Below are 15,868 nucleotides of genomic sequence, written 5' to 3' on the forward strand. Positions count from 1 at the left end.
TGAAGGCACAACAGGATAAGTTCCAGGCAGAAATTCGAGAGCTGCTCTCCAAGGAGAGGACACCACAGCAACAACCTCGAAACCATGAAGTTTTAAATGTGGACGATGAAGCTGATTACTCTGCTGCACAGGGTGGAGGTGGTGGGCGAGTATTCGAACAGGGGAGAAGGTTCGAGGGAGGTGGTTATGGCGGCGGGCACTCGCGGTTCAGAAAAGTGGAGATGCCGGCGTTTGAAGGGGGTGACCCCGACGGATGGATCCTTCGGAGTGAGAAATACTTTACCGTCTGTCGCTTGAATGAAGAGGAAAAGGTTGACGCAGCGGTGGTGGCCATGGAAGGCGACGCCCTTAGATGGTATCAATGGAGTAATAGCAGGAACCCCATTCGTTCATGGCCAAAGCTGAAGGAGCGTGTGCTGCACCAATTCCGACCCTCAAACGTGGGGTCCCTTCATGAGCAGTGGTTGGCGACTGGGCAGACGACTGGGCAGACGACCACGGTGTTGCAGTATCGTCGGAAATTTATAAAGATGTCATCACCTTTACCAGACATCCCTGAGAGTTTGCTCTTTGGGAAATTTCTCAATGGTCTCAAGGAGGAGATAAAGGCGGAAGTCAGAGTTCTAAACCCGATGACTTTGGAAGACGCAATGGAGGCGGCGGCTCGGGTCGAAGAAAGAATTAGGGTCAGCGGGTCCAAGGGTTATGGGGTCACGAGTACGGGTCAAACTAAGCCCAACTCGTTTTCTGGTTTTAATCGAACCCTAAGTACCACTGGATCTTATTTGTATGGTGGGGCGAGTGGGTCGACCCAACAAAAATCGGGAGTGGGCCAGTCTTCTCTGGGCAGCCAATCTGGCCCAAATAATCAAAATAAATCTAGGCCCTATACTTCACAAACTTCCAGCAACAACTATACACGTCCTTCATCAATTCAGAACAGAGAATTCAAAAGACTCACTGAGCGACAATTACAAGAGAAGAAGGAAAAAGGTTTATGCTTCAAGTGCGATGATAAATGGGTTGTCGGTCATGTGTGCCGGAGGAGGGAACTCAGCGTCATATTGGTGGAGGAAGGGGAAACAGATGAAGGCGGGGAGGAGCTCGGTCTTGACTTCGCGGCGGAGCCGGTGGAGGTGTCACTAAACTCAGTGGTCGGATTATCAAATCCGAAAACGATGAAGATGATTGGGGTGATTTCAAACCGGGAAGTGGTGGTGATGATAGACCCCGACGCGACTCACAATTTTGTGTTACTAAAGGCGGTAGGGGAGTTAGCCATTCCGGTCACCGAGTCGGCTGATTTTGGGGTGTCTCTCGGTATTGGGGACGCAGTTGAAGGTACGGGAGTTTGCAAGGGGATCGCCGTCAAACTCGCCGGTGGTCACGTGGTGGTGGAGGACTTTTTACCCCTTAGTTTGGGCAACTCTGATCTGATTTTGGGAGTACAATGGTTAGAGAAGCTTGGGTCAGTGACTACAAATTGGAAATCTCAGGTAATGAAATTTCAATGGAAGGGCAACCAGTGACATTACAAGGAGACCCATCCTTGTCTCGGTCGCGAATTTCTGTGAAGGCCATGATAAGAACGATGAGGAGAGAAGGTGGGGGTGTAATTCTCGAACTAAACAAACTGGAAGAACAAGGCATACGGGAAGAAGTACAGACCACTCAGCCAAGTTTCTTGCAGGGGTTAATTACACAGTTTGAAGCTGTGTTCCACATGCCACCAGGATTACCTCCACCAAGGAGCCATGAGCATGCCATTGTACTTCGGGAAGGGAGTAATCCGGTGGGGGTTCGGCCCTATAGATATTCCCAATTCCAGAAGGATGAAATAGAAAGACTGATCAAGGAAATGTTAGCAGCCGGCCTCATCAAACCATCAATTAGCCCTTTTTCAAGCCCGGTCCTCTTAGTTAAGAAGAAGGACGGATCATGGAGGTTTTGCGTGGATTATCGGGCACTCAACCGAGAGACGATTCCCGATAAATATCCCATACCCATCATTGATGAACTGTTAGATGAGTTGCATGGCGCCAAGGTCTTCTCAAAGTTGGATTTGGAATCCGGTTACCATCAAATTCGGGTGAAGCAGGGGGACACGCACAAAATCGCATTTCGCACTCATGAAGGGCACTAAGAGTTCTTGGTCATGCCATTCGGATTAACAAACGCCCCCGCCACTTTTCAATCACTCATGAATGAGGTATTCAAACCCTTCCTTAGAAAATTTGTTCTTGTATTTTTTGATGATATTTTAGTTTACAGTAACACCAAGGATGAGCATGTCAGACATTTAAAATTGGTGCTGGAAATTCTGGTTGAACACAAATTATATGCTAATTACAAAAAGTGTGAGTTCGGAAAGGAAAAAATGGCCTACTTGGGTCATGTGGTTTCGGGTGCAGGCGTATCAGTGGATATGGATAAGGTCAAGGCGATGCTTGACTGGCCCATTCTTAAGAATTTGAGGGAGCTCCGCTGATTTTTGGGGCTAACCGGGTACTACCGAAAATTTATATTTCGGTATGCTCAAATTGCTCACCCGTTAACCGAGCAGTTGAAGAAAGATGCTTTCGGTTGGTCGTTAAGCGCAACAGAGGCTTTTGAGAAGCTGAAATGTGCCATGAGTGCAGCCCCCGTTCTTGCAATGCCGGATTTCGGGAAAATGTTTGTGGTAGAAACGGATGCTTCCGGTTTTGGGCTGGGCGCGGTTCTAATGCAAGAGGGCAAGCCCATTGCCATCTATAGCCGTTTATTGGGCCCGCGCGCACAGTCGAAATCTGTGTATGAGAAGGAGTTGATGGCAGTTTGTCTCTCAATATTGAAGTGGAAGCATTATTTGCTTGGGAGGAAATTCATAGTGAGGTCCGATCAACAAAGTTTACGGTTTATAACTCAACAAACGGAAATTGGCGCCGACTATCAGAAGTGGGTGAGTAAGTTGATGGGTTTGATTTCGAGATACATTATAAGCCCGGGACGTCTAATCGGGTAGCTGATGCCTTATCAAGGAAAACTGTTGGGGAGGTGGAATTAGGAGCTGTTGTTATGTGGGGGTCTGTTGGGAGGAGTTGATTAAGGAGATCGAAGGGGACACATTAATTCGAGGGTGGAAGGAAGAAATACTAGCAGGGGAGCATAAGGTGGGATTTGAGGTGAGGAATGGCAGGCTGTTATACAAGGGGAGGTGGGTGATTTCGAGAACAGCCAAGGTAATACCCGCGCTGCTACAGGAATACCACAACAGCCCAACTGGGGGACACTCAGGTGATGTGAAAACATTCTTAAGGGTAGCCCAGGAATGGTTCTGGCCCGGTATGAGGAAAGACAATGGCCGAGTATGTGAGAAGTTGTGAGGTATGTCAACGCAATAAAAGCTCTCAGCAAAGCCCAGCAGGCTTACTCCAACCTCTTCCAATTCCATCACAGATTTGGGAAGATGTAACCATGGATTTTATTGAAGGATTGCCGGTCTCCAAGGGGATAGATACCATCCTGGTAGTGGTTGATCGACTCTCAAAGTACGCACATTTCATCGGGCTACGCCATCCATTCAATGCTTTGATCGTGGCTGAAGCATTCCTCAAAGAAGTAACGTCTTCACGGCTTCCCTTCTTCTATTGTGTCTGATCGTGATCGCGTGTTCTTAAGTGTATTCTGGAAAGAAATGTTCCGTTTGCAAGGCACAACTCTTAAACGAAGTACGGCTTATCACCCCCAAACGGATGGTCAGTCAGAGGTGGTCAACAAGAAACTTGAAGCGTATCTAAGGTGTTTTGCTTCTGGGCAGCCTAAGTCATGGGCTAGATGGTTAGCTTGGGCAGAATTTTCGTACAATACCTCACCCCACAGCTCAACCAAGATGTCCCCATTCAAGGTAGTGTATGGCCGTGAACCACCAACCCTCTTAAGGGTCAGTCATAGCAGCACCACGGTGGATAGCGTGGAGGAACTACTGCTGGAGCGCGATCTGATGTTAGATGAGCTGAAAGTGAACCTGCTCAAGGCACAACAGAGGATGAAAAGCTTGGCTGATCAAAAAAGAAGAGAGGAGGAATTTGCGGAAGGAGATATGGTTTACCTTAAGCTTCAGCCATATAGGCAGAAATCTTTGGCCAAACGCCCTTACGAGAAATTGGCAGCTCGATTCTTTGGTCCATTCCCAATCATTCAACGTGTAGGCAAGGTGGCGTACAAATTACAATTACCTCCAGAGAGCAAAATACATCCTGTCTTTCACATATCCCAGCTGAAGCGAGCAGTAGGTACTACTATGGTCCCTCTCACCTTACCCCAACACTCACACATAACTTGGAGCTCGTGGTAGAACCGGAGGAAGTGCGTGATGTCAGGTCAGTGCATAGAGGAGGAGAGACAGTCACAGAAGTTTTGCTCAAGTGGAAAGACTTATCTGATTTTGAAGCAACCTGGGAAGATGCAAGCATGATTGCGGTTCGTTTTCCAGATTTCCACCTTGAGGACAAGGTACGTTTTTTGGGGGGGAGTATTGCAATACATCAACCTACTCCTCCAATATTTCAGACCTATGTCAGAAGGAGAAGAGGGCAAACGACACAGCAAGACAAAGGAGAAGAAACAGAAGACAGCCACCATGAGGAAGGGAGGAACCACAACCCATAGTGGATGCAAGGCCTGCTGCCTGCTATTCTTAATTGTCATTTGTCTCATCTGACTTATTTTGTCTTGGTTGCTTTTAATTAATTAGCTTTGTCTTGTACTGATTTTGGTATTAAAAAGGGGAAGGCAAGAAAGCAGAAACCATCTGGAGAATTATTTGGCTTAGCCTTGGGAGAGAGAGACCTCTCGAAGAGTCTCACCTTGTAATCAAATTTTCTGTTTAATCAATATACACTCTGCCATCTTTCCTCTACAATTCTTGCATTACCCTACTGTGTGTTAGCTTATTCTGCAGGCAGGAACCGTAGTTCGTTCCAATTATCTTAGAAAATTACCCATTTTACCCAAAGGGAAAAAGAAAGATAAAAGAAGATGATTGCATTGACGTTATGAATTTCATCATATATTTGGATTAACTACTATTCCCGCTCCTTTCTTGTTTGATTGGTCACAATGACGATCTTCTATGACGATTCATGTTAGCCGACCCCAAATCATTTTGGGACTAAGGCATTGTTGTTGATGGTGGATCCTCTCTAAATTATTCAGAATATTTTTCGTGGAGAACAATGACGTTATGTGAACATATATTTCCCTCCTATATTTTACATTTTTAAATATGGACGTAAAGTCCCTCCTGTACATGTAGTGTTTTTACATGTTGAAATATGGACCTTAAAGTCCTTCCTGTACATGCAGTGACTGAAGATTTCTCCTGTCCGTTCTGCTTGGTAAAATGTGCAAGCTTCAAGGTAGGTCTCGTTTGCGTTTCATTTGTATGTTTTATGTTTAAACCGTTGTTGAAACCAAGTTTGATCTAAAATTTCTGTTATTAAATTATTGCAGGGCCTGAAATCACACTTGCTCTCATGTCATGATCTGTTCAACTTTGAGTTCTGGGTCGGTATCCTATAGGAATATGTCCTCATGATACTTGAATTTTTCCACTGCAACTATCTCTTATATGTTATCTTGTTTAGGTTACTCAGGAGTATCAAGCTGTAAATGTTTCTGTCAAAATTGATCCACAAAGATTGGAGGTAAACTTTCCAAATGACTAACTAAGACTATCTACCCCATTTGGTACTTGGAATTATGGGCTTTAGGACTGAGGATTACTCTTTAATGGATGTTTGTTCCTTTCCTGTTGCACTGTGCTTTTTTGGTTGTTTCTGCACTTTTCAGCTTTAAACTCAGGGGACTCCAGTGTCCCAATAGAGAACAGTTTCTGATTGTTCAGAACTGTGATTAATTTGTGTGGAGTCAGACTGTTTCTGTACTGCAGTACTGTCCAGCTTTAAACTACAGGGACTTCTGGCATCCAATTAAGTTTAGATGGACTGTTTTGTTTGAATTTCAGAGATGCTTGGCATCTCTGAACAACGCTCTCTGTACCATTAATTCATTACCTTTCAATTTTGCCTTTAAGTTGCACATTACCTTTCAATTTTAGCTGCACGGTCCGTCCAAAAGTATACCATACTTCGTCACTAATGCATTGTAGGTTTTGAGCAATCTCCTTCATCTCACCAAATAGCTGCTTAACTATTCTGTATTTAGGAATGTCTTGAGTAGTCAAGAGTTGATCTGCGTACATCAGGACCTCCTAGGCACACACTGGCTATTTTTTTGAAGGAAAAAACACTGGTTGATGTCTGTAAATCTAAAGATCACATCAAGTAGAGGCTAAGTTTTGGAGGATTTCTTTCCAAAGGTCTGCATTAAGATGAAATAGTAATGTCTTTCAAATTTCAGTCAAAGATAAAACTACTTGTTCTTCGAGTATTTAATTTTGGAGTAAGATTGTTCTATAAGTATCTTGAGGCGGATAAACTCATTGCTGGGAACTGTATCATGGATGTAATTTCCGGACTACAAGATAGTTTTGTTTCAAGGTGTATGATCCTTGTCTCATATTATATTCTGTCACAGACAGATGCTTTAGACTCAAAGTATCTAGGAAATAGCTGGTTCTGTAACTCAAAAAACTTTCCTGTTTCATGAACCTTTCGAGGTTGGTAGTACTTATCCTGAATGTTTTCTGTTTAGGTTGTTGCAGATGGAGTTGATCCGAAGCAGCTAATATTTTTCCTTTGGTTAGTACATGTGGCTCGTGATCTTACTTATTGTTGACTCTTGTACCAGCTCTGTGGGTTTCTTCTGAATTTCTGTTTTGCAGCTTGAAAAGGCAAATTAGAAGAAAAACAAAATTGCTAGCAGATAAGACAAATTATATGCAACCGCTGACCTTAACATCAGATGTTGCTGCTGCAGCAAGTGATCTTCTGAACAAGGCTGATGGTATGCTCTATTCTGATATTCCTGTTTCCTTGAAAAAAAAAAGTTCCATATCAAGTATTACTCTGTCCTTCCACAGATAAATCTTACATTGGTCCATATACCTAAAATAAAAGGTTAAATTTATTAGAATACCCTTTATTCTATATATGTATATATATCGGAGTATATATTTAACTTTATATATTTCTGCTGTACTTTGCCATTTTGGTGAATATTTTTGGATGGCGGGCGTTTGGTCTTTAAGAAGTGCCACTGACAGTTCTTTTTGGAAAACTTGTCCTCTCTTTTGTACTCCTTCCTTTGCTGATTAATGTAAAATCTTTTTCTTATAAATAAAATTATGCACCAGATTTTCTTGACAGATAACTTAACTGAACGTTTTTATTATTTGGGGATAGAGGATTGCTGTCTTATGTCATCTGTATGTCTGTTGATACGTAACTGACTGGAGGTCTATTAGACCTGATCGAGACAAGCCCGGCCCGACCCGCCCGAAATTTTTGCGGGTGTGGGCAGAATTTTCCGGCCCGGTTTCCGGGCCCGCCCCGTAATTTTTAATTTTTTTGGACGGGTTTGGGAAACACAAAAATACACTTTTTAGTTATAAATTTGGCTCGGCCCGAAAGCCCGGTATTTTAGGCCCGAAAATAGCGGGTTTGGGCACAAGTTTTTGGCCCGAATCTTGGACAGGCCCGACATACCGGGCTGTTTTTTAATGCACAAGCCCGGCCCGGCCCGCCATTTGATCAGGTCTAAGGTGTTGATTTGTTTCTGCCTCTATAATTACTTCTGTTTTATAGTAGTAGCTATGCTGGGAATGATTTCCGCACACCCTTTGAAAGGGTGATGGACAGTTGAAGTTCATGTGTACGTGGTGTGCATATATCACTGCCCTAGCTATGCACATTTCTCTCTATTTTGAAATTGAAATTTTCACATTCTCTTTTTTAGATGATTATTCCAGTAGAATCGAAAGGGCTCGGAGTTCAAGTGTCAATGATTCCTTAAATGCTGTCCCAGGTTTTACACCACATCTAGACCTAGAATGTTTCATTACTTAATGTACCTAGAATGTTTCATTACTTAATGTTTCCGCCCTCTAATCTACATGTGTAACAATTTTATAGATCCAGATTGCATCCAGTCTGTATCAGGAAGCAGTCTAGCTCCCCCCACATTGCTCCAGTTTGCTAAGTCGAGGAAGCTATCTATTGAACGCTCTGATTTCAGAAAGTATGTCATCACTTTTTGGTTCCTAGTTTTTCTTATTAGTTTTTCATGCATGGATATTCCTGTTCGCAATAGCAGCTATGTTGACATGCTGAGTATTTACGTTCAAACATCTTAAGCTGCTGTTAATTAACATAGCTTGAGCACCCTTAATGGCAGAAAATAGGGAAGAAATTGATGATTTGATTAATAAACAGAACTTACAGCAAAAATGTAAAGATATTCAAGGCTTCAAGCATTCGTGAGGATTGGTTCTCTCCCGAATTAATTCTTAAAAGCTCAACCAAATACTTCACAGTATTCAGCATGCCTCTCCATCTCTCTAATTTACTCTATGCCTCTATATATAGCCCCCCCCCCCCCTCCTACTAACTAAGCTAACTGACAGGCTAAATCCCACTCCTATCTAAGATAAACCTAACGTTTACCAACTAAAATATAATAAGGGAAGTAGGGATCGTATCCACAAGGAAACTGACGTTCTTTCTACTATTAAAAACAAGGTCTAGACTATTTGAAACAGGACAATGGTTGAGTTTGGGATTAAACTACGACAATAATTAAACAATGAGAAATTCAATAATAAAAGGCCTAGGGTATAGGTTCACCAATGAACAATAATCTGGGATGATAAATGACAGACTTAAGTCGTATCACCTAATAAAAAATAAACCTAAAATCACTAGCTAAATAGCAAGGGAAGTCAGGATCGAATCCACAGGGAAATGGCGTTCTTTCTCTTACTAAAATAAAGATCTAGACTATTGGGAAATCGATAAAAATGTTGGTTTTTATAACTACAACTAAGACAATAATTAAATCGGAAAATATCAATATTAAGGGAATCTAGGGCAACGGTCCACCACAAATGCAGACCAGGATTGGAAAACGGACAACAACAATCAATCAACAGCCATAACTTGGAAAACATGCATCTCTCGAATCTTATGAATTCCTTAGGAAATTATAACTAGCAGGCTCTCGCTATGTACTAGTAACAAATCCTATCTAATAGCCACAGACCAAAAACATCAGATTTATACCTCTCGATGCATAATATAAGGTTAATCAAACTCAATCAAAATAGTCCGGCTGAACAGAATTGACGAACAATTAAAATAAGCTATAGAAATCACAATCAATTAATCAATAATCAAGTCCAAATCCAATCCAATCCCAATCATGCATTATGATGAACCAATATTTTTGAGTAGAAAAATAAATGACAAATATATTTAATTAGGTTGATTGATGAAGAACACAAAAAGGGATAAAAGTAGTGACTTGAGGCCACAAATCTCTAGGTTTAGTGACTTGAGGTCACAACTCTCCAAAGCATAAGCTTTACCAAATTCTCAACATGCCTCTCATAACCTAATGTGCCCTTATTTATATCCTCTCTACTCTAACTACTTAATTTGTCTTCTTCCTAAGGATACTAGTATTATTACTACTTGCACTACCCATTATAACCTTTACTAGTTAGTTCATTACAATACCGACCCCCTAAACTTCCACCTTGTCCTCAAGGTGGATAGAAGTTTGCATTGACTTCCCAGCTCTGGCAACAATAATCCATGTCCACCTTCTTGCGGCCCAAACTGAGAATAAGTTGCTGAATGAATTGCAACTTCCCATTGGTAAAAGCTGATTCATATCCAAGGTGCTTAATCATATAATAAAGTTGCAGCTTGTCATCCTCAAAATTCTGCTGCCATTGGCATTGTATCATGTTGGTAAATGTCATTAAGATTGCCATTAGCTTGGACATGAAAATAAAATTATGTAACTGATCATAAGAGGGTATGAAGGTTTGGCAAGAATGGGTGGTGTTTGATTTGAGATAATGAGTGTACAATTTGGAGGAAAATATGTTGGGATTGGATGTGTAAATGGATTTAAGGATAATAACCCCAAGCTGTCCAACTAAAAACTTGCCCTCATTACTTGTCAAATTAGGCTCGAATTGAACAGGCCCAATTTCTTGAGTCAACTTCTCACACTTTGGGTTGGCCTGCATTCCTTCCCTTCTAATTGCAATGACCTAGCTCAGAACATGTGACTCAAGCAGTCTGAATTCTCTGCTTACGTCATTACTTTGGTCCTTTACAACATTTACTTTAATAGCCTCTAGAACTTTCTCCCCTCTTTCCTCCAAGTCACATGGCCTGTCACATGGCCTCAACCAGTGGATAACTGACTCAACAATTTGAACAAATACATAATTACCCTCAATAACATATTTTGAATTTGTCTTCTTTCTCAAGCCAAAGGAATATTCTCTGGGGCTTCTTCCACACACCATAGCTAGAAAATTCTGCAACTGAAACGACCATGAGCGCCGCCCTACTACACCATTAAATATGTCGCCGGACAGTAGGTATGAACCATCGCCGGTACTTATACCTAAGAAATGTCCCGGTCCACCCCCTGACCCACTTGCTTCGGACCTACCTTTAACAAATCCATCTCCAACCTTGTTTACAACACCACAAGGGGTGGTTCCACCACCAAACTTACTCTTTCCGGCTGAGGAACCAGAATTACCACCGGATCCACTCCCTACGGCTCCATCTCTCTCGAACAATTCTCCCATTGGTCTACCTACGAAAATATCAGACCCACCACTTAACCTACCACCAGGGAAACCACCTTGACCTCTGCCAGTAAATCCACCGTCAAAACCACCTTGCCTTTCACCAAATTTTCTGTTAGCAAAGCCTCCTTGACCGTGGCTACTGTAGCCACCAATTATAGCGTTGAAAATACCGTCGGCGACTAGGCCTTGCCCACCACCGGAACCACAACATCCGGCGCCCCCTCGCTCAAATATTCCTCGATGCGGACCACCTGTAAAGAAGTCAGTCTTCTTCAATGGATAAGATTCAAAGGTAAACCTACTGCTTATATACGCTTACTAAAAGACTGACTTGGTACCTTTTCTGCGTCATCGTCTTCCGGAGCGCCGGGCTCGGCTGGCCCGCGTGGAGCCGAGGGGCCGTCGGCACCAATCCGTTGCCTCAGACTCATTTCTCAACTTTCCATCCTCGATAATCAAGAAATCATCACCCGCATCTGCCCTATGTTCCTCGGCAAAACCATCCTCAAAAATTCCCAAATAGTTTTCTGATCTATTGTTCTCCACCTCCATTTTCTCAGAACTGCCATCAAAATATCCCCCAATTGAAGGGATGGTGGTGAGAGCCTTTGGACTTTGCTCCTCTATTGATTTGGAGATGTCCTTGAATTTCGAATGTTCTATGCACCTTGATATTTTCAGATCTGTTTTCACCACTTCTTTGTCTTTTGCTACTCGATTTGCCTTCTCATTGTGGTACTCAAACAAAAATCTATAGTTTGATGACGAACCAAAGTGTAACATCACTTGGCCCTTCAATTCTTGCCAACTATGGAACGACACGAACTTGTGTTTTCCTTCAAACCACCGCAATGCTTCACCATTGAGTCCGAGAACGGCAGCCTTGAACTTGTCCTATTCATTCAACTGGAAAAAATCAAAAAAATCCTCTAACTGAAGGATCCATTCCTTGGAATTTCTCCCATTAAACTCATGAATTTGGAGCTCTTGACGGATTTTCCGCTCTTCTTCTGGATCTGTAATTCCTTGATCTTTCTTTCGTGTGATGTAGGAGAACTCCTCTCGTATCCATTTTTGCATTTGTTGTGCTGCACAATCTCCTGCGATCTCCATTTCTATGACTTTTTTTTTTATAACTCAGAAAATCAGATCGATCTGCCATTTTTCCATTCCTTGGAATTTCTCCCATTAAACTCATGAATTTGGAGCTCTTGACGGATTTTCCGCTCTTCTTCTGGATCTGTAATTCCTTGATCTTTCTTTCGTGTGATGTAGGAGAACTCCTCTCGTATCCATTTTTGCATTTGTTGTGCTGCACAATCTCCTGCGATCTCCATTTCTATGACTTTTTTTTTTTATAACTCAGAAAATCAGATCGATCTGCCCAGAATTGTACCGCTCTGATACCAAGTGTGATGAACCAATATTTTTGAGTAGAAAAATAAATGACAGAAATATATTTAATTAGGTTGATTGATGAAGAACACAAAAAGGGATAAAAGTAATGACTTGAGGCCACCAATCTCTAGGTTTAGTGACTTGAGGTCACAACTCTCCAAAGCATAAGCTTTACCAAATTCTCAACATGCCTCTCATAACCTAATGTGCTCTTATTTATATCCTCTCTACTCTAACTACTTAATTTGTCTTCTTCCTAAGGATACTAGTATTATTACTACTTGCACTACCCATTATAACCTTTACTAGTTAGTTCATTACATGCATCCATGGACCCCCTAAACCCTAGAAGAGTAACTAATCACACATAATGAAAATAGCTAAAACAATATTAATCAATTGAGACATAATTAGAATAATTAATAAAGCAAGTAAAAACAATGAAATTGAATAAACAAACTTTAAATTGAAATAATACCTAAATGAAGAACAAGGGAAGAACTCAAAAGTTGGAGCTTTTAATTAAAATAATAAAAACAATTGTTGATAAATTGAGAGAATAAGCTAGTAATAAAAATAAACTAAGGGTTCTAAGCTAGAAAATAAGATGTCCAACTAAAATAACTAAGGGCTATATTTATAGTCTTGCCCATAAAGCCCAAAAAACGGAAATAAGTTAAGCGAAAAAACGCGCCAGGGTTGTCGTCGCCCGGTCGGGCAGACATCCGCCCGCCGAGCGAGCAGCTCGTAACCCGCCCGTCGGGCGTTGATCTGCCCGCCGGGCCAAATTATACGTCTCCAGTTTCATCAACTTTCGCCCGCCGGGCGAGCATCCACACTTGCATTTCTTGTCTGCCCGGTGGGCACCGGGCGAAGGGCGCCCGGTCGGGCGCGTGTAGAATGGTTGAATCTGCTTCGTGCTCGCTAGGTTGGTCTCCTTTCTCCCACCCATCAAAGGGCGATTATCTAAAAGCACCATTCTTCACTTATAATCCCGAGTCTAACTCTTGGGGCTCAACCATAGACATCCAAGGCTCCCAAGAGTCAACGATAATCGTCCCGAACTTCCTCGGGATCGTGTAGTGGCCCATATCACCATGAAACGAGCCTAAAAATGCCAATTTCTCATTAAATAATCCTGAAACTCAAGGCACACTCAATAACACAGATTAGTACTCAAAATGGCTCCTAAGAGCTGATTTAACGCAGAAAAGTACTAAGGGACGGGGGTAAAAACTCTATATAAAACACACATATCAAACTCCCCCAAGTCAGATCTTTGCTTGTCCCTAAGCAAAGAAATCATCGATGAATACATAAATCAACTTCACCCCTAATACATCTCAAAACAATGGATACGATTCAAGGTAAAATCCAACAAGCATGCATCAATGCCAACCAATCACATCCATTCGACATAAATCCTCCCTAACAATCGTCACGCAGAGCAAACCACAAGTGCACAATGGAATTCAAGACTAGTGCTCACACACTCCTCAATCATTTATGTGGCGGGTAAAAGATGTACCCGTTCGCTCTCCTCCAAACATATATATTAACAATGCCCTCCCAAACTCACAACACTCGTGTGTTTAAAAGAACATGTCCTCAACCTAGTAGTCGACTCGAAATATATCATGTCATAACTTGCATTGATAAACAACTACTTTCACATTAATATGACTCTATGCACAAAGGTCGGAAGGTCTTTAAAGCTTGTAATGTTACTCTTAGGAAAGGGTGTGGTAGAGTTAGGTAAAATGTGAGCTTAAAGCCTTGGCTTTGGGGAGCATAAATCCCAACAAAACCCATGATCAATCACAAGTAATGTGTTAGAATCCAACCTTCCTTTACTTGTATTTTTCTTATCTAGTGCTTTATAGGACCTTTCTAATAGTTTTCTAGGCTGTAGATAGAATTATTATGTTACTGTAATTCCACTGTTCACTGTCAAGTTTTAGCTAATTCAAAATAAAGCTCTACGAGGGGTATCAACCAATACCTCTCATCAGAAGTTGCCTTTGCTTAATTCATGTGTTGTTGCTAGCCTTTATAGATATTGTGCTGTCGCATGCTTTTAAGCTTTCTAAGACCCAACAAAGTCTCCCTCAAAACAGATACACTCTCGTTCGATCCTCGACCCTCGCTGTTGTCGCCAATAGGCAAGAGTGCCCTTTCAGAATCAGACGCTTACTCGTGCCCCTACGAGTCACAAGACACTCATTCCGCACAAGGCTTGCCTCTTTGTTGCCAATAGGCAAGAGGGCGCCGCACGGATCCGGTGTCAAAATATTAGGACCGTGACAGTCCACAACTCTCCCACTCAACACATGATGAACAACAAATGAACTACACTATACTTTCTTGCCTTTTTTTTCACCATTATAACCAATCACTCAACACATGATGAACAACAAATGAACTACACTTGAGTGAATTCATGCTTTGAAATTTTTCGAGCATAATGAATTTCATTCTTTTTTCTCTTCTCATTTTTTTTTTCTCTTTTTTTGGAGGCCTTCACTTTTTCCATCCTTCTCGTCTCTTTCACTCTTCATTATTTTTTTCTCTTTTTTTCAAACAATAAACAAGATAAGAAGAATCCCCTTATTTATTTTTTAACACCCAATTTGTGCTCAAAATGTAGCACACTATAACTCTCTCACCTCACTTACTATTAGCTCCCCCAAGCTAGGCTTGGGACTAGTAACCAATGGGGCTCTCATGGCCTTGTAATATGGCTAGTCACCGAATAAAGGGGCACAAGCAACAACATGGGCAGAAAAGGGGAACAAATGTATCTAATTTCATCTGAAGGCTACCTAAATAGAAAAAACGCCTTCGTCCTCCTCAATGTAAACTCACTAGGGAAAAAGAAAACATACCTAATATATACATGGGAACGAAACGTCCCCCAGGCTAAATCGGACAATGTCCTAATTGGCTCAAGGGGTACCGAACCCGCCATCATCATCATCATCATCGCTGATGGCCCTGGCCATCATCATCATCATCATCATCATCATCATCATCATCATCACGTCCATCGTGACCGCTAGGGCCCTCTCCATACCCACTGTAGTAGTGAGTGGGTGTGAAGGTGCCCCTAGCTTCAGGGACTCCATATCCCTCCGCCGGATAGCCAAACTATGAGGGGTGTTGGGCCTCCTGAGGCACGACACCCTCCCGAGCAAAATGGTCGTAGATGGGGAACATGACCCTCTGGTGATCACTGTCGAAGTGATCAAATCGAATCTCGAGCATGTCCATGCGCTCCTTCAAAGAGCGGTACTCCCCCTGTGGAGTCGGGCTACCACTCTGTCTCGCCTCTCTCTCCCGGCGCCCGCCCCTATGGAAGTAGGTACGAGGCTCGGGCTGGGGCTGGGGCTCAGGTAGGGCGGGTGCCTGGTCACCCACATACAAATAGTGGGACTGGCCTCTTTCAAAACCGGTAAGTCCTAAAGTATCTGGTAAAGTGAATAGGGCGTAAATCTGAAATATCCATGACATCTGACCAGGACGAAGTGTCTCATACTCAAAGTGCACCCTATAAAGACTCCCAAAGTAATCCAAATCCAGCAGATTATTTCCCGGGACCGCAGCATGGTCCCTCCTCTCAGCAAAATTGGCCACCGTTATGGCAATGTGGGTGATGAGTCTTCCAAGGACGATATCCGTTTGATAGTGGTGGACGGC

At 42.4% G+C, this 15,868-nt stretch overlaps 1 protein-coding gene across 15 annotated transcripts in view; it reads left to right on the forward strand.

Moving 5' to 3' along the window:
• LOC110782317 (polycomb group protein EMBRYONIC FLOWER 2) overlaps positions 1 to 15,868 on the forward strand; it is a 43,084-nt gene that overhangs the window by 12,946 nt on the left and 14,270 nt on the right. For 13 of the 15 annotated variants that reach the window (XM_021986436.2, XM_021986444.2, XM_021986440.2 and 10 more), the window contains 7 exons: positions 5,344 to 5,396; positions 5,491 to 5,544; positions 5,625 to 5,684; positions 6,694 to 6,740; positions 6,824 to 6,945; positions 7,897 to 7,965; positions 8,073 to 8,178. In XM_021986436.2, the coding sequence (XP_021842128.1) occupies positions 5,344 to 5,396; positions 5,491 to 5,544; positions 5,625 to 5,684; positions 6,694 to 6,740; positions 6,824 to 6,945; positions 7,897 to 7,965; positions 8,073 to 8,178 (511 nt within the window). The remainder of the gene's footprint in view (positions 1 to 5,343; positions 5,397 to 5,490; positions 5,545 to 5,624; positions 5,685 to 6,693; positions 6,741 to 6,823; positions 6,946 to 7,896; positions 7,966 to 8,072; positions 8,179 to 15,868) is intronic. The other 2 variants (XM_021986441.2, XM_056838178.1) reach the window with 2 other exon arrangements.

Source organism: Spinacia oleracea, chromosome 3 (genome assembly GCF_020520425.1).
Source record: "Spinacia oleracea cultivar Varoflay chromosome 3, BTI_SOV_V1, whole genome shotgun sequence".
Taxonomy (NCBI): Eukaryota; Viridiplantae; Streptophyta; class Magnoliopsida; order Caryophyllales; family Amaranthaceae; genus Spinacia; species Spinacia oleracea.